Source organism: Zalophus californianus, chromosome 16 (genome assembly GCF_009762305.2).
Source record: "Zalophus californianus isolate mZalCal1 chromosome 16, mZalCal1.pri.v2, whole genome shotgun sequence".
In the NCBI taxonomy this organism is placed as follows: domain Eukaryota; kingdom Metazoa; phylum Chordata; class Mammalia; order Carnivora; family Otariidae; genus Zalophus; species Zalophus californianus.
This window is the reverse complement of record NC_045610.1, coordinates 41,887,455-41,905,053: the sequence shown is the minus strand read 5'-3', so window position 1 is coordinate 41,905,053 and position 17,599 is coordinate 41,887,455. Positions and strand designations below refer to the sequence as shown.

At 47.2% G+C, this 17,599-nt stretch overlaps 2 protein-coding genes across 6 annotated transcripts; one reads left to right on the top strand and one right to left on the bottom strand.

Annotated features, from left to right (window-relative positions):
- Positions 1 to 3,079: 3,079 nt before the first annotated feature.
- RUNDC1 (RUN domain containing 1) lies at positions 3,080 to 11,687 on the bottom strand. Its single transcript, XM_027625558.1, has 5 exons — positions 11,148 to 11,687; positions 8,477 to 8,635; positions 7,303 to 7,501; positions 6,047 to 6,166; positions 3,080 to 5,657 (listed from the first exon to the last, which is right to left on the bottom strand). Exons 1-5 carry the CDS (start codon positions 11,643 to 11,645, stop codon positions 4,792 to 4,794), a joined length of 1,842 nt encoding a protein of 613 aa, XP_027481359.1. The 5' UTR covers positions 11,646 to 11,687; the 3' UTR covers positions 3,080 to 4,791.
- Positions 11,552 to 17,593, top strand: PTGES3L (prostaglandin E synthase 3 like). Of its 5 annotated transcripts, XM_027625561.1 has the most exons (9): positions 11,552 to 11,693; positions 12,012 to 12,186; positions 12,551 to 12,664; positions 12,771 to 12,837; positions 12,943 to 13,041; positions 14,691 to 14,780; positions 15,610 to 15,663; positions 16,172 to 16,199; positions 16,586 to 17,593. In XM_027625561.1, exons 2-9 carry the CDS (start codon positions 12,179 to 12,181, stop codon positions 16,591 to 16,593), a joined length of 468 nt encoding a protein of 155 aa, XP_027481362.1. In that variant the 5' UTR covers positions 11,552 to 11,693; positions 12,012 to 12,178; the 3' UTR covers positions 16,594 to 17,593. The 5 variants fall into 5 exon arrangements, with proteins under 5 accessions (XP_027481362.1, XP_027481361.1, XP_027481365.1 ...); XM_027625560.1 differs by lacking the exon at positions 16,172 to 16,199; XM_027625564.1 differs by lacking the exon at positions 16,172 to 16,199 and having other exon boundaries at positions 12,529 to 12,664.
- The last annotated feature ends 6 nt before the right edge of the window (positions 17,594 to 17,599 follow it).

Below are 17,599 nucleotides of genomic sequence, written 5' to 3'. Positions count from 1 at the left end.
TTTTAATTTGGAATATGACATTTTAGAGTTGGAAGGGACCTCAGAGATCATCTACTCTGGCCTCTGAGAGGACAGTTCCAGAGCAGCGAAGTCACAAAGATGGTGAAGAAGAGTAAGTTCTCATTCCCAACCCAGTGCTCTTCCCACTACACCATGCCAACCTGCCCATTTCCACCTCTGTGCTCTGCTCCCAGCCTTCTTATCTGCTGCTGCCTCTTTTGCTGTATCTCTCTTGGAAAATATAAACCAGATCCTCAAATCTTGTAATTGCCTTAGACTCTTCTCACAAACACTCTCCAAATCAAATTAGTACTAAATCCTGTGAATTTTTCCTTATCTTTTCTGTCCTTTTCCACTTGCCTCCTAATCGATCCAGATCTTTTTCTTCTCCTCCTCAAACTTGCTATGCTTATGAAAGATGGATTTCCAACCTAGGAGATAACAATCCCAGTCTGGAGTGGAGCCATATGATCTATAGAGCTTATTTTGGGAAGCTTCCCTCAACACAACTCTTAAATCCACCATTTATGTGCTTGAAATCCTTCGTTGGCTCTCTATACCAAAGTTTGAACTCACCTCTCCTTTCCTACAGCCTGAATTCCTTCTCCACACCCTCACATACTGCCCTCCCCATCCCCCAACTACTCAAATATCCTACTTCTTCTGAGCCCTGTGTTCCATGTGTCTTTATTCTCCTCCACTGGTGGTGGAGGAGGTTCAGGTGGTTCCATGTGTCTTTATTCTCCTCCACTGCAGCCAGGCAAAAACCTATCCAAATCCTATCCAGAGTTCTACTGGGCAGAATCAATCTCTTCCTGCTGTGCTCCCTCAGCAATCCAATCCATATTCATCTTTATTATAGAATGTATTTGGTTTGCGGGTGCCTGGGTGGCTCAGTCGGTTGGGCGTCCGACTCTTGATTTCAGCTCGGGTCATAATATTGGGGTTGTGAGATCAAGCCCTGCATCAGTGTGGAGTCTGGGATTCTTTCTTCCTCTCCCTCTGCTCCCCACCCCCCTAAGTTGTGCACACACTCTCTCTCAAATAAAAAAATAAAATCTTAAAAAAAAAAAAAGAACATATTTGGTTTGGATCAGTGGTTCTCAAAGTGTGGTCCCCAGACCAGCTGCATCAGCATAACCTGGGAACTTGTTAGGATTGCAAATTTTCAGGCCTCACCCCAGAACTACTGAATAAAAATCTCTGAGATGGGACCCGGCGATTTTTAACAAGCTACCCAAATCTCCAGTTGGTTTGGTATCTCCTTGGATAGGAAGACTGTGTCTTCCTTGAGGAAAAGGGGTATGTTTTGTTGATCTCTTTCCTTAGTATCCAGCCTGGCCCAGGCAATTGGCAGGCATTCAAGAATGAATGAATTCAGAACACATTAGGAAACTTTTTTTTTAAGATTTTATTTTTTTTTAAAGATTTTTATTTATTTATTTGAGAGAGAGAGAATGAGAGACAGAGAGCATGAGAGGGAAGAGGGTCAGAGGGAGAAGCAGACTCCCCGCTGAGCAGGAAGCCCGATGTGGGACTCGATCCCGGGACTCCAGGATCATGACCTGAGCCGAAGGCAGTCGCTTAACCAACTGAGCCACCCAGGCGCCCCTTTTTTAAGATTTTAAATAATCTCTACACCCAATGTGGGGCTTGAATTTACAACCCCAAGACCAAGAATCGCTTGGTCTACCAACTGAGCCAGCCAGGTGCCCCCATCTTAGAAATCTTCAAGAATGCTTTGCAGGTCATACTTTTATAACAATGGAGGCTGCACTTTTTTTTTTTTTAAGATTTTATTTATTTATTTATTTGGCAGAGAGATACAGAGAAAGAACAAGTAGGCAGAGAGGCAGGCAGAGGGAGAGGGAGAAGCAGGCTCCCCACCGAGCAGGGAGCCCGATGCGGGTCTCGATCCCAGGACCCTGGGATTATGACCTGAGCCGAAGGCAGCTGCTTAACCAACTGAGCCACCCAGGTGCCCCATGGAGGCTGCACTTTTATGTATACATATCTATGGCTCTTTTTCATTCTGTTCTTGCATATTCTTAGACCTAGGCTGACTGTTTCCTTCTCTCCTCCCTTGTCCTGTGTGCCTCACCCCAAGCCTTACTGTCTTAAGTAATAATGCAGATGATATCAGTGACTACCAGGTATCTGACTATGGGATGCTGGCAGGCTTGCTGTCTCTACACATTGCCTTTACGTTTCATGAAGAACTTGGTAGAGCAGCAGCTGTCTGCCCATGTCCTTGTGGCCTAGTCTGTTGGCAGCATAAATTTCTGGTGGGTATGTGGGAAATACCTTCTCTTTCGCAAAGTGATGGTGGAACGAGGTTGTGGATAAAGGAGAGAGAGGAACAAAAGATCTGGAAACAGCACGATAGAATGAGATAACATGATACAATATAAAGACCATAGGATTTGGATTCAGGCAACTTGAGTTCAAATCTCACCTCTTCATTACATAAACCTGGACAAGATGTTTAACTTCAGTTTACTCAGCTATAGAATTGGGAGAATATTGTCCTGCCTTACAAATAGTGAGAATTATATTAGAATGACTTATGGGGTGCCTGGGTGGCTCAGTCAGTTAAGCGTCCGACTCTTGGTTTCAGCTTGGGTCATGATCTCAGGGTCTTGGGATTGAGCCCCATGTTGGGCTCCCCGCTCATTGGGGAGTCTGCTTCTCTCCTTCTCCCTCTGCCCACCCCCCCACTAGTACTTGCTCTCTCTCAAATAATCTTTAAAAAAATTAGGATGACTTAAAAATGCTTCCCATTGATGCTAGCACAAAACCTTGATACAAATTAGTCTTTGTGAGGATTAGAAAAGGGTAATACTAGGGTGATCCAGGGCTGTGCCATATAGTTATGGCAGTTATCATCCACCCTAAATGATATCTAGACAAATGGACTTAAAAGTGCCAGCTCCAGGGGCACCTGGGTGGTTCATTTGGTTGGGTGTCCGACTCTTGGTTTCAGCTTGGGTTGTGATCTCAGGGTTGTGAGACTGAGCCCCCCGTCAGGCTCTGTGCTCAGCGTGGAGTCTGCTGGAGACTCTTTTTCCCTCTCCCACTGCCCCTCACCCCTGCGCGCTCTCTAATACATAAATGAATCAATCTTTAAAAATAAAAGGGCCAGCTCCCAAAGTGGCACGTATGGGGAGCTGTACTGTGGGAATGGGGCCGTAGGCCTGGGTGAGATGGCAGGGTAATGTCTGGGGGAAAGAAAACACCACCAAAGCTGAGCTGATCCAGGGTGGGGTGCCAAGAAGAGACAGAAAGGCCAAGAGCCAGACATTGCCCAAGGAAATACTGATCTGGATCAGATGGGCTAATAATGCGCAGACAGACTTATAAACCAAAGCCACGAGTCTCTCTAAGGTCTTTGTAGAGAAGCTACATAAAATACTATGATTTTTATTAGCAACCACAGATATATCATTTTCCACATTTTACACTTATCCTGTTTCACATAGAAGGGGGACTAATTCTAATGAATTATCGATAATACATCTTAAATAACATGTCACTGAAAAAAATTAAGTTAATGCGCACTATGCAATAGTGCAAACACAAGTGCAGCTGGTAATTTAATACAGGAAACAATGCCGGATCAGCGGTATGCAGATCCCATCTGGTTTTTCAGAAAGTGGTAAGATACACTTTGCCCATCTTTGGTCAGTCCTGGAGCAGTATGCAAGCTGAATGATAAATACGAACTAAAAAGGCTAAAATACTAAAGACCAAACAGGATCACTCTAGAGTCAGTTTTACAAGGAAATGCTCAGTCCCTGTTTGTCAGCGGTGATCTACTGTAGTCCCAACCCCCTCTGTAGTCCCTACTGTGTGATCAGACCCCCTCCATCATCCAGCCTCCAGGACAAGTGGAATCCCAACCTTGGGAGGAGTTGCTGCTGATCACTAAGGCATTCACACTTGACTTGGGTGGCAAGGGTTCTCCTGAGGAGTACACCTCTGGCGTATGTACTTTCAAAAAGACTGTGTCAGCGCCTTGCTGGGAGGTGTGCCCAGGAAAAGTTATTTGCCAAGGGATGTGGTGGCAACCGGCAGTGGTTGCCATTCCTCGTAACTCACCAGCTCTAAATCCAAGAGACCACCATCTGTGCCGTGAGAAGTGGGCCACCTTGTCAGGAACAGATCTCAGTTCTTACCCACAAAAGAGGGCTCACATTGAAATCAACTTGTGGTGAACTCCCTCAGAAATGCTGTTCTCCAATATCCCCATTCCTAGTTTTAGAAGCAACTGTGGAACACACACAGCCTCCCCTGACCTGGGGTCAGGAAGAAAGGGGTGTCAGCATTCGTAAGGGAATTCAAATTCTGGCCCAATGACTCTCGAACCTGCTCCAAGTGAAGGAATACGCCTCCCAGCTTGACTGACAGGAGCCTCAAGCTGAATGTCTTCCAGGACCAACGACTCACTCATGTCATTCACCACCATAAAGAGAATGGTTAGAGCAATCTGGGTTTTGGAGAAAGCAGATGTGGCACGATGAGGTGGTCCATTAACTGTGTGCCAGAGCTGATTTCTTTTACATCGGCTCAAATATGTGTGCCCACATGTTACACACCAGGGCAGAACCTTGGAATGAGAGGGTCTCCAGCATCTCTGAGATGCTAGTTTGGTGGGGAAAACAGACTTTGCAGTCATTTGGCTAGGGAGACCGTCTTTAACCCCTCCTCCTCCTCTTTGTTTCTACCCTAGAAGACTAACCATCTACCCCTACTCTACTGAGGAAGGTGGTGGTGTAGGGCCTGGCACTCTCATCAAAAGGCATCTTTGATGTTCTTGAGCTGGCGCACGGCCAGGTCCACAGGGAGGCTGAACTTGAGGCTGCTGAGGCGACTGAGCAGGTTGAGGGCGCTCTCAAAGCCTGTGTGCGCCATGTAGCTCCAGGGCTGGTAGTGGGGCTCGATGAGTGACCCCGACTTGCAGATTAAGTTCACCCAGGACACAAGACGCTGCTCGTTCAGGGCCATGCACACCAAGGCTTTCAACTCTGAATCTGCACTGCGTTTAAAGGGGTCGTGCTCCGTCAGCACCACATGGATGGCTGTCAGAAGGCTCTGCTTGGGGGTCACAACGGTGCCTCCCATAACTGGCAGGGCAAAGGACTGGGAGAGTTTCCGGGCGGGGGATTCCACATAAGCACGGCCGTTCTTAGCATGGTAGTACTTTACAAAGAGCTCCCATGGGTGCATGGTCTCGGGGGCGGAGGAGAAGGCTGGCAGCAAACAAGCGATGGGGGCCATGACCAGGCTCATCCCTGGTGAGGAGGCGTAGAGTCCATGGGCCAGCAGGTCCCTGACGGCCACGGTCAGCTCCTTCCGCACAGCCATGGTCAGCTCGTCCTTGCCTCCCAGAGACAGGTCCTGGAGGCTGGCAGAGGTGATAATGTGGTTGTGTGGCTGGTGCCTCAAGGCTAGCTGCTTCACTCTGTCTACTGAGATCTCCAGCCTCTTCAGTAAGGGGGAGTAGTCCCTGTCAGCCTGGCCCCTCTGCCACAGGGTTTGTGGGATCTGGCCCGTGGTGCAACCAAACTGGCTAGCAGCAAAGATCTGGAGCACTGCCAGCGCACGCCGCATGAGGTGCAGCCCCGTCTCCTGAACCTTCTTCACGTCTTCTGCCTTTGCTGTTTAGAAAATGCAATGGCTCATCAGTGAGGGCCATAATGGCACAGAGGTACATTCAACTAGTCACTAGCTGAGATCTAGTCTTGCTTCTGAGCTACAGTATGGGTCCCACATGAAGCCAAGAGCCACCTAGGAGGTTGCTGGACTTAACTGTTTTGGGTTAATAATAGCTATATTGAGATATAAATCACAGGCCATATAAATCACCCATTTAGGTGTATAAATCAGTGACTTTTAGTATATTTACAGAGTTGTGCACCCATCGTCCCAAAAAGAAACCTTGTATTGTTAGCATCTCCCATTCCCATTCTCCCCAACCCCGTAAGCGCTAGGCAACCACTAATCTACTTATCTGTCTAGACTGGCCTATTCTTGAAGCCATACTTACTCTTGCTGTTTCCTGGAGGCGGTCGGCTGCTGCCCATTCTCGTGGAGCCACTTCCTGTCTTCCCACTGGCCTTGCACTCACAGTGCGCGCTGTCTGCCTGCAACGGGCTTCCCACTTCATCTGTAGTCAGCAGTTACAAAGCGGAGGAAAAAGAATATTTCCTAGTGCCTCCCACATGATAAGACTTTTACAAATATCATCTTATTTGTGTGGAATAGTGACTGGCTCAATACATATTTGCTCAATGAGGGAAGCACGAATCATCCTTTCATGGGTGAGGACAGTGAGGCTAAAGAAGTTAGGACCTGCCCAAGGACCCAAGGCCAGGAAGTGGCAGAACTGGGATCTGAACTATCTGGCTCTAAAACCCATGTTTTTGGGGTGCCTAGGTGGCTCAGTCAGTGAAGTGTCTGCCTTCGGCTTGGGTCGTGATCCTGGGATCCTGGGATTGAGCCCCTGCTCCACAGGGGGCCTGCTTTTTCCTCTCTCTGCCTGCCACTCCCCCTGCTTATGTTCTCTCTCTGTCAAATAAATAAAATCTTAAAAAAAAAAAAATCCATGTTTTTGGGGCACCTGGCTGGCTCAGTCAGTGGAGCATGTGGCTCTTGATCTTGGAGTTGTGAGTTCGAACCCTACATTGGGTGTAGAGATTACTTAAAAATAAAATCTTTTTTTTTTTTTTAAGATTTTATTTATTTATTTGACAGAGAGATAATGAGAGCAGGAACACAAGCAGGGGGAGTGGGAGAGGGAGAAGCAGGCTTCCCGCTGAACAGGGAGCCCAATGCAGGGCTCGATCCCAGGACCCTGGGATCATGACCTGAGCCCAAGGCAGGCGCTTAACCAACTGAGCCACCCAAGTGCCCCTAAAAATAAAATCTTTAAAAAAATAAAATAAAATCCCTGTTCTTTCCATTCTACCATGCTGGCTCCCTTACTGAGTGATCAAACTTCCTACATAGTATATCAAGAACTGGTACCTTTAGGTACCAGTGCTCGGATTACATATAATTATTATTTTTTAAAGGTTTTATTTATTTATTTGAGAGAGAGAGAGCACACACTGCACGTGCACAGTGGGAGAGGGAGAAGCAGACTCCCCACTGAGCAGGGAGCCCGATGCGGGGCTCGATCCCAGGACTGAGCTCATGACCTGAGCCGAAGGCAGACTCTTAACTGACTGAGCCACCCAGGCGCCCCTACATATAATTATTATGACATCTGTTCATACTTCTCTTCCCATCCCCTCCTCTGACCTTGGATGAAGTTGATGAACATCTCGAGGTCTCGGATCTGAGTTTTCAACTGTTCAACCAACTGTTCTTTCACTCGGGCTGGGTTGACAATCTGAGCCACAGCTGCATCCACACGCTGCCGGAGCTCCTCGGTAGACAGTGAACTGATGTCCTCATTCAGATTCATGTCCAGTTTCTTTATTAATTCATCTATGATCACCTATCAAGACCACAAGCAATGAGCACACCCTTTGGAATTTTCAGGGAGAAGGTTAGGAAGAAGGAGAATATTTGCTAGTATGTACCTTTAAATGAAAATCAAAGACAGACAGACCTCCCAAATTTGTGAGAGAAAACGATGCACCTGCCGATCAAGGTGAGAGTACAGAGCTACTTTCTCCCATAGTAACAAGGGCCCTTGGTTCCTCTCGGACAGAAATGGCTCCTCTCAACTGCAAATTTTCTACGAGGCCAGGCAACTTTCAGGAGAACAACAGTACGAATAATCCAAAGTGGCTGATGATCCAAAAAGCCCCTTAGTTAGCTTCCCCCAACGCCTCCACGAGAACAAACGCTGACTTCCCTTGGTGCCCAGTCCTCTTTCTCACTCTTGCCTCACTCTAGGCAACTAAACAAAAACCTCTGCTCCACATCAAAGTGTGTTACGGTCAAAATACCCTAGTGACAATATCTGGAACAGTTTGCAATCCAGATAATGTAACTCCAGCTCAGTCAGAGAAACAGCTACATCACAGTGAGAGACGGACAGGTTCGCAGGGGAGACTGTAGCTGTATTTTGCCAGCAGGTTACCTGTCTACCCAGGTGTTGCTTAAATAAATATGGCGTTAAAGCCAGTCTGGATTCCTGGAATATTTATCAACTGGTGGTGGGGAAAAAAGCTGATTTACATCGTAGGATGTGTCTAAACAGAACCGTTTTAACGATCAAATGAAAAATTACTATTATTATAATATGTTATTATTACTAATAACCACGGAAAGAAAGAGCTCAAAGGCTCTGGAACTTGCGTTTCCATGTGTGAATAAAGACGTGTCCGTTTCTCTTTGATATGGGCCAGCAAAGGGATTCTCAGTAAGGCCAAGGGCGAACACGCAGAGAAAGAACGTCCTGTGAACGCCAGCAGGAACAAGGTAACCTTAGGTAGAGGTGGAGGAGCCTCTAGTCTCTGCTCACCCGCTGTCTTTCCAACACCACGGACTGCGGCAGGGAGTCGTAATTACCCTCTTGATAAGCAAACGTTTCCAGGTCATCTAGCTGGGTTTTGAGCTGTAGTATAAGTTCCTTCTGCTTCTCCCTTTGGGCTTCCAGACGTTCCCGTTTTTCTTGTTCACTCTAAGACAAGAAAATACTTAGGTCTGTTTCACAGGAAAAGGAAAAATCAGGGCACAATAGGAAGCCTCTCAAGCTAATAATGACTAGTGAAACATAAAATGTTTCCAAATAATCCCAATGAAATACAGAATTCATAAGCTAGGTTCAAAAATGAGAATAAAGATTTCATCCAGGGCAATTTATTAAATGTGTTTTCTTTAAGAAGGTATTTGTCCCTTATTGGAAATAGAATATGAATACAACGGAGCCTTTTGTTAAGATCGCTTCCCCCCCCCACAAAGGTCTAGTTAGGATTGAGACAACTTATCTTAGCCAAGACAGCCTCCCAGGAACTAAACATGCCATCCTCCACAGCCAATTACCACAGATCAACTCCTGAATACTTTCTGCAGCCAAATTTTGCAAGAGAATCTAGAGATAAGGGTGTAGAGAAAGGATTTATAACTCATAACCAGTTTTCTTAAGGTTCAAAACCCCTCCAAATGTATTACAGACTTCTGCAAAATCAAAAGAATTAAAGCAGATGCCTGGGGCAGTGAAAAAAAAAAACCCAAAAGCCAAGTAATAGGAATGGGAAGGTCACCATGTTTAAAAAAAAAGGGGGGGGTTGCCTGGGTGGCTCAGTCGTTAAGCGTCTGCCTTCGGCTCAGGGATCGAGCCCCGCGTCGGGAAGCCTGCTTCTCCCTCTCCCACTCCCCCTGCTTGTGTTCCCTCTCTCGCTGTGTCTCTCTCTGTCAAATAAATAAAATCTTAAAAAAAAAAACAAAAAACAAAAAACAAAACCTCTGGTAAGTTTCCCCCACCAGTGACTCCTTTCTCCACTGTCGGCCATCAGGTAGTTTCTGCATTTAAATGATTAAAAACCCTTCACGGTGGTAAAGTCTTGCCAATGTATTCTCAAATACTAGTTCTTCCTTAACTTTCTTGAGTGCCAGAAACAAAAAGCAAAACTAGCACGTCATGTGCAGGTGTAAGGCTGCATTTTAAACCAGCAATCTATAGAATATTAACTTTAACTTTCAAGTGGTACTTACCAAGCCCTCCAGAAGATATGAGAGAGAATAAATGAAAAACAACAAATTAACTTTTTGTTCAAGCTATTTAAAAAGCAATCCTCTTGCTTTAGCCTTACTCAACATGAAAGCAAGCCTTTTCTCGGGATACGTCCTCTCCAAACCTGAGTGTTGCGGTTTCTTAGAAACCTACTGTGGGAGGGCCTAACTATCCTTCGGGTTTCCTAGATCTCCCTAGGCAAAACTAACCGTTTCTCGATCTGTATTGTGTACACACACTTCTCCTCTAGCTCATGCCGCATTGCAATTCTTTGTTGAGGATTCTGTCCCTCAGCCAATGAACTCCTTTAGGGCAAACGCTTTGACTTTGTACCCCCAATGCCTAGCACCATGTCTGGCACAGGGTAAGCTCTCAAAACACATTTGCTGTAGGCTACTGAACTAAAACAGGTACAAAACAACACATTCCGAATAATGAGCTCTGACTAGAAGAAGCTGTCTAGCCAGCGCAAGGAGAAAGAATGGGGGAAGACTGTATGTGGAGAGAAGGGTGGAACAGTAAACACAGGACTGCACTGGAAACATTCCGGATTAAAATGAGCAAGTCAATATCTGCTACTGATACGTCTTCTTGGTTAAAACCAATTTAAGTGGGAAGAAAGGCATAAATGGGTTGTAACTTGAAGAATGAAAAGGTGGAGGAGAGAGCAAGTCTCTTCAACACCTCCAACAAGCTATCTGCAACTGTGCACTTCCAGAGAGTCAAAGACTGCAAGGAAATGTTCTCTTGGCATGGCATACAGACTCTCATTACTCACTGGAGGCTAACTGAATGCATCTTGTCACAGTAAAGGGGCTTCATTTATAATATCTAGTTATTGGGCAGGATGGGCAAGGAGGTTTAAAATATCAGCTTTAGGAAATGCATTAATCAGGAGTTGTATTTCTTTCAATTACTAAGTGATCCTGCCGTTCACCAAAGCTCCCACTCACACGAAAGTCTAAATATTAAAGACGTTTCCTAGATTCCAGGAAGGCAGGTACAGGCAGTAAATCTAAGTTTCCATGGATTCCAAATCACTTACGCTTCATCAGCCAATGTTCTCAACGCCAGGTCGGGGGACTTGTCAGCAAATGTCCTCGGGTCTTAGGTACATTATGAGACAACGGCAAGGTGAGCGGGAGCAGCATTGCTTTGGTTGGTTGCTGTTCCCCTCAGAACACTCTCTGCTCACCACTCTTCTGTCCCGCACGTCACCACACCTGCATCTCTTTCCACACTTTAGATAGACACCCCTCACCATCAGGTTCCCAGGCCTCTCTGTCCTCCTGTCCTTCAGCAGGACTGGCACACCTGTCTCACCTCCTCGTCTCGGACGCGCGTAGTACTCACCCACATCGGTCGGCTTCTTGCCACTGCTACCTCCGTCCCGGTCAGCATCGCCACCCACCCAACCCCCTATTCCCATGTCCTTCGGGACCCGGCCCCAGCTGCTCACCTGGTTCTCGCCCCGCAATCGTGGTCGGTCCCCTGGCAGCCCATCGCCATCGTCGCTGGCGGGGTCCTCGGTCCCCCCGTAACCCAGGACGTGCGGGCAGCCGCGGAACGCGAAGTCCTCGAGCTCGCGCAGGAGGCGCTGCTGCTCCGCGGGCGCTCCGCGCACCACCTGGCGCAGGCGGAACTGCACTTGCGCGAAGTGCGAGGACAGCGCGAGCAGCGCCGAGTCCAGCCGCCGCCGCTCGGCCCGCAGCCGCCTCAGCGTCCGGCCAGGCGAGTCCGGAGGGGAGCCCGGGGCCGCGCCGGGCTCCTCGGCCGCCGCCTCTTCCGAGAACGCGGCCGTCCCAGGCCCGGCCTCCGCCACTGCCCCCACCGGGGCCCAGCGCACCGCCTCGCACGGTGGCAGCGACTCCTCTTCCTCCTCCTCTTCGTCCTTCGCCTTTGGACCAACAGCTGCCACCACCGTTACCGGCTCCGCAGCCTCTTCGACAGCCGCCATCTTCCCGGAAACGCCGCCGCACGTCAGCCGCGCCCCCTCACTGCCATGGTAACGGCGCGCTGTTCGGGAAACCCGAAGGAGCGGGTGGGCGGGGCTTATACGACAAACAGTTCACAGTCACGCGGGGCGGGCCTTCCCAGGGGGTTTAATTCGGGCCAATAATTTTTTATTGAGCGCCTACTGTGAATCAGGCGCTGAATGCACTAAGCGTTGGAGAAACGGATGAATGAAGTCAGGGACAAGTCATTCGTTGTGCATCTAGTGTGGACCTTGTCCTGGTTCCCCGCGGGTGGGTCGTCTATTCCTAATCTGTACATTTCTGGAGACCCGGAGATGTGAAGGGCTGTCGGGATTATGCTCTTTCAGAGTCTCTCCGGAGTGCAGATCCCTTGGCGGTGGGGGCCACGTTCCCCCTTCCTCTAAAGCCTTCCCCAACCATATAAGGAGAGGCAGCTGCTGGGGGCGTTCCCAGGATCTAAAGATAGCAGTCCCCGGCTCGGAGTCCAAGTGCCACCGGGTAGCGGGGAGCCGCCATGGCAAGGTGAGTGTTTCCGGCCGCCCTTTTCCTTGGAGATTCCTTGTTCCACGTTTTCTGGGCGCTCCTGCGAGTTCCCATGGAAACTCCAGAGTCCAGGTCTCTGTAAATTTGGGGTGGTGAGGAATGCTCTCCATAACCCCCTCCTTCTCAACTCTCGCACTCTGGATTCTCCCCAGGTTCACCCTCACCTCACCACACACCCCCGCTGCCATCACTCCTCTTTCACCCCCTTCTGTCTCATTTAGCTCCACTTTGACAGAGCCGTAGCATAAAACGTCCCTAAATTTTCCCTTCCTTCCACCTTTCCCAAATGCCCTCAGTCTTCCCTCTCCCACCCCTATGAAGCCCCACCGCAACTCCTCTGCAGGCAGCATGCCCGGACGCTATGGTACGACAGGCCCAAGTACGTGTTCATGGAGTTTTGTGTTGAGGACAGCACTGATGTCCACGTGCTCATCGAAGACCACCGTATTGTGTTCAGGTAACGGCCCTCCTCTCTGAAGGTCCTGGTTTCCCGGAACCTTTCCCTTCTCCTAATGCCCCCATGCTCAGCCTCCCGCATTTCCTCAGCTCCGTTGTCTCCTCAGCTGCAAGAATGCGGATGGAGTGGAGTTGTACAATGAGATAGAATTCTATGCTAAGGTGAACTCCAAGGTAACTGTGGAGTGGGACAGTCAGGTCTGGATGGGAAGGCTGCCTGGAAAATTGGAGATTCATTCTAAACCTCACATCCTAAGAATGAGGCTCTCTATCCGGCAGGACTCCCAGGATAAGCGCTCTGCTCGCTCCATTACTTGCTTTGTGAGGAAATGGAAGGAGAAGGTAGCCTGGCCCCGACTCACTAAAGAGGATATCAAGGTAGGTGTGTGGGGGAATGGTCTGCTGTCTCTCCTGTGCTATGTCTGCACCTGGGGACATAAGTCAGGGAATCACCCTTGGCTCCTTTCTCACCAACATTCAATCATTCACAAAGTCCCATTTGACTTCCTAAATATTCTTGAATCTATTATTTCATCTTTTCCCAATTCAGCCCTCATCCATCACTGGGTGACGTTTATTACATATTTTTAGACCTACCCTCAGTCCATCCTTTGCATTGCTCCCAGCATGGTCTGTCTAAAACACCCATTTGACCCTGTTACTCTTCCACCTAAGACCCTCCAGTGGCTTCTTCCTTGCTAAAAGTTGAAAATTGGCTATCTCCTGGCTGATCTGGCTCTTGAATTTGTTTTTGTAGTCTTTACAGTATTTACAAATTATTTCGATTGGTTATTGACATTTAGTTTTCATTAGTTGCTGACCTATAAAAATATGGAGAGTTCACATAAAACTCCAGATTATCAGTTTTTCTTAGAAAATGGAGACTCTGATCACACTGGTCTAAATTCTCAAATGCCAGGGGTGCCTGGCTGGCTCAGTCGGTAGAACATGGGACTCTTGATCTCAGGGCTGTGAGTTCAAGCCCCATATGCAGAGATTACTTTAAAAAAAAGAAAGAAATTCCCAAACACCTAGAGATGGAGCTTTAAATGGAGCATGTGTACCAGCACACTTTAATCCTAATTAAATGAAATTAGTTCCCTAACTCTTTCAGGTATTTGAGCTTGTCACTTCCCGCCCTTTGGGTTGAAATCCAAGCACCATAGCATGACATATAAACTGATGACCTGGCTACTTTTCCCTTCTGTAGCATTATATCCCATTAGTTTCGGCCTTAAACTTCACATTCCAGCCACAGCAAATGGCCTGCAGCTCTTTGGCACACACCAGGCTATTTCTCATGAATTTACCTTTGCTCAAGCTGTGCCTTCTTCCTGGAAAGCCTCCATCATTGCTACCTGTGCCCACCTAACCTTTGCTCATCTTTTCAGTCTCTGCTACTCTAAAAAGCCTGAGTTCCTATAGTTTCTTTCTGGGTTTCCATAATATCCCCTGTGTAAGCCGTCACCATACCTTTCACACTGTATTTTAACGATTTATTTAGATTTCCCTTCCCCACTTGCTTCGTGATAGCTGGGACTATATATCAAACATTTTCATAATCCCAATGCCAAGCTCAGAGTCTGTCTTCAATAAGTAGCCATTAAATTAATGAGAGAATAACTTCCTATCTAAGCAAAGGAACTTGGAACAGGATTCCAAGGGTTTTCTCCTGACTCCAGGGAATGCAGCTTGTCTATCGTGGTGACTCCCACGATACTTTATGACACAGTTATCTTTCCAGAGGTATTACCTCTCTAGTCAGTCAGCTTCTGGAGGGCGGAATTTCTATGCTTTTCTATCTACCAAAATGCCTGGCATTGTGCTTGGCACTTAGTAGGTTCCTGGCAAATCTTTGGTTGATGATAATGGCAATCTAGAGAGGAATTAGTCAAAGAGGTGCTTTTGGGAAGACTGCACCCCCATTGACCTTCTTTTCCCCATGCATGCCCCTGTGCATGCGGCCATGCTCTTCCGCGCACTTCTGCGCTTCCTGCCCCGTGACGCTCTGTGCTTTCCTCTTGCAGCCAGTGTGGTTGTCTGTGGACTTTGATAACTGGAGGGACTGGGAAGGGGATGAAGAGGTGGAGCTGGCTCAGGTGGAACATTATGCAGAGGTAATGCCATTTTCTGCCCCTCCTGCTCATTCTCTGTGTCTCCCTGCACACATTTCTCTGGAGGACTGTCATCAGGGCTAGATAGACACGTATGAGCTCCCCTCAGTGGTGCTCATATTCTTTAGATGTTCTGTGCAATGTTTATTTAGTAGGATGAGAGAAATGTATACTAGTGGAACCATATACATGCCTTCACTCACTAGTTACAGAATTTTGAGAAAGTTTGGCAAACCCTTTCCCAACTCTTCTGTAACTCTTGTTCTTTTTTCTATTTTCTGTGTGTGTGTGTGTGTGTGTGTGTGTGTGTGTGTGTGTGTTTCCTGAGCCACACAACTTCACAGGAAGCTCAAACCAGGCAGTATAAAAATTCACATCATAAATTACTAGTTCCAATTAAGTTGCATCCTGCCATACATTATTTGGTTTTAGAATTTCAGCTACTATTTATTCAAGTTGCAAAAACACTGACAGACCCTAACCTAGATTAGTAAGGAAGATGCTCTGTGTGTGTCTATTTCCTTTTAAAAAGGGGATCGGGGCGCCTGGCTGGCTCAGTCAGTGGAACGTGCGTCAACGTTTGATCTCAGGGCTGTGAGTTCGAGCCTCACATCAGGTGTTACTTAAAAATAAAATCTTAAAAGAAATAAAAATAAAAATAAATGAAAAGGGGATTGATTTACTTTTCTCCAATTCATTCCAGTGATGTGTTAGGGTCTGTAAAGATGGGGCAATTGTCTGGCTGGGACCATTCTCCTGTGGCCCATCAATATACAGGCTGCTCTCCCCTTGCCCTTCTTTTCTCTTGTAATTACTTTCCTCTTTCCACTAGCTTTTGAAGAAGGTCAGCACCAAGAGACCTCCCCCTGGCATGGATGACCTGGATGTAAGTAAAGCCTACCCTTCAACCCTTCGGTTTCCTTTTAGCCCTAAAAAAATAAGATACCAGAAAGCTCTTGTCACGGTCTCTAGCACACAGTAGTTCTCAGTGCCTGTCGGCCAAATTTGAATTCGACACAGGAGGTCGAATGTTCTTCTCCAAGCTGTAGAAAACTCCAGCAAGATCTTCCTCCCTCCCATCTCCCCTTTACTTCTCTATCTTAGAGTCGACCTGGCCCCCTTGTCTGTCTTTACAGCTGTCCGGAGCAGTGGCATGAGTTGAAATTCTGAAACCAAATGATGCTTGACACAGTGTTGTTTATTGAGCACCGGGGGTTGATTTTATTTCCCAAAGTATTAATAGTTCCGTGTTAGCCTGCCGGGAAGTTGTGTGATTTAGAAAATCACAAAAGAAAACTTGGAGAGCAGGAAGGAGTGAAAAGAGTTTGTGAACACAAATGTCCACGCTTTGCAGATGCTACAGGTGCTTTTGTCTTTTTTTTTTCCTTCCCTAGGATGATTCCGACAGCGCTGAAGCAACAAGTAATTAACTTCTGTACAGCAGAGCTGGGGAGGAAGCTGGGGCGTCTTCCAGTTGCTCTGAAAAGCTGGGGCCGGGGTCTTTGCCAGCTCCCTGAGATCCCGGGGTCTCTGGGATCTCTGAACCTAGAAGCTCTCTCTCTCTCTTTTTTTAAATTTATTTGAGAGAGAGCATGCACGCGAGCAGGAGGAGGGGCAGGGGGAGAGAGAATCTCCAGCAGACTCCCCGCTGAGCATGGAGCCCAAGATGGGGCTCGATCCCAGGACCCTGAGATCATGACCTGAGCAGAAATCAGGAGTCGGCTGCTTCACTGACTAAGCCACCCGGGCACCCCTTTTCTTGAAGCTCTTTTTAAGGGTCCTCTTCATGTTTTATTTCTTCTTCCTAGGCACCTGAGTATGGCTGCATCAGATGGCAGGATAGGAGAGGAGTAGACTGGTGGGGCTCCTGACTTTCTACCAATTGCCTGTAATCTTTGTGTTTGGGCCAGTCATCAGGGCTCTCTTGAGTATTCGAGCATGTGTATATATGTGGTGGAGCAAAAGCCAAAGAAGCAGCAGATAGGTTATAATAAATCTGTAAGAACTGTTCTCTGTCTCTTTCCTTCTTGCATTTCTTCCACCTGGAGGCAACCCTCTTCTACTCTATTGTTCCTCTCAAGGGGAGGGGTGGGTGTCATAGATCCTGGTCCTCATTGTTGAGATTGGAAGCAGAAAGATGTTGGGAGCAGGCTTGTAACCAAACTGGGGAATTTTCCCATGCCCAGCTCCTATTTCTCAGACCATACCCAGCCTTTTGCTATATTGCCGCCCCTAGAACCATATATCTACTGACCCCTAGAACTAGCCAGAAACCTGCCTCAGCTTTCTGCATACTCCCAAAAATTTCTTTGTACTTTCAAAGCTAATTGTTATATTAGCTGTTTACTGTTTACTCTTCTGTTTACTCTTCTGTTCATCAGCTACCCCATTCATCCATAAACATTTTTTTTTAAAGATTTTATTTATTTGTCAGAGCACAAGCAGAGGGAGAAGAAAGCAGAAGAAGAGGGAGAAGCAGGCTCCCCGCTGAGCAGGGAGCCTGATGTGGGACTTGATCCCAGGACCCTCGGATCGTGACCTGAGCAGAAGGCAGACGCTTAACTGACTGAGCCACCCAGGCACCCCCATAAACAATTTTTGAATGCCTAATATGTACTTAAACAAATGCCATACCCAGACTTTGCCCTTGAACTCATGGTTAAGTACTGAGATTTCTTTAAAATATTGAACTTTAAAGTTTATATTGGTAATATATAGATGTAGTTAATAATTAAAATAGTATAGAAGGGTATTTGTTAAAGATTTTTTTAAAAGATTTTTTATTTATTGACAGACAGAGACAGCGAGAGAGGGAACACAAG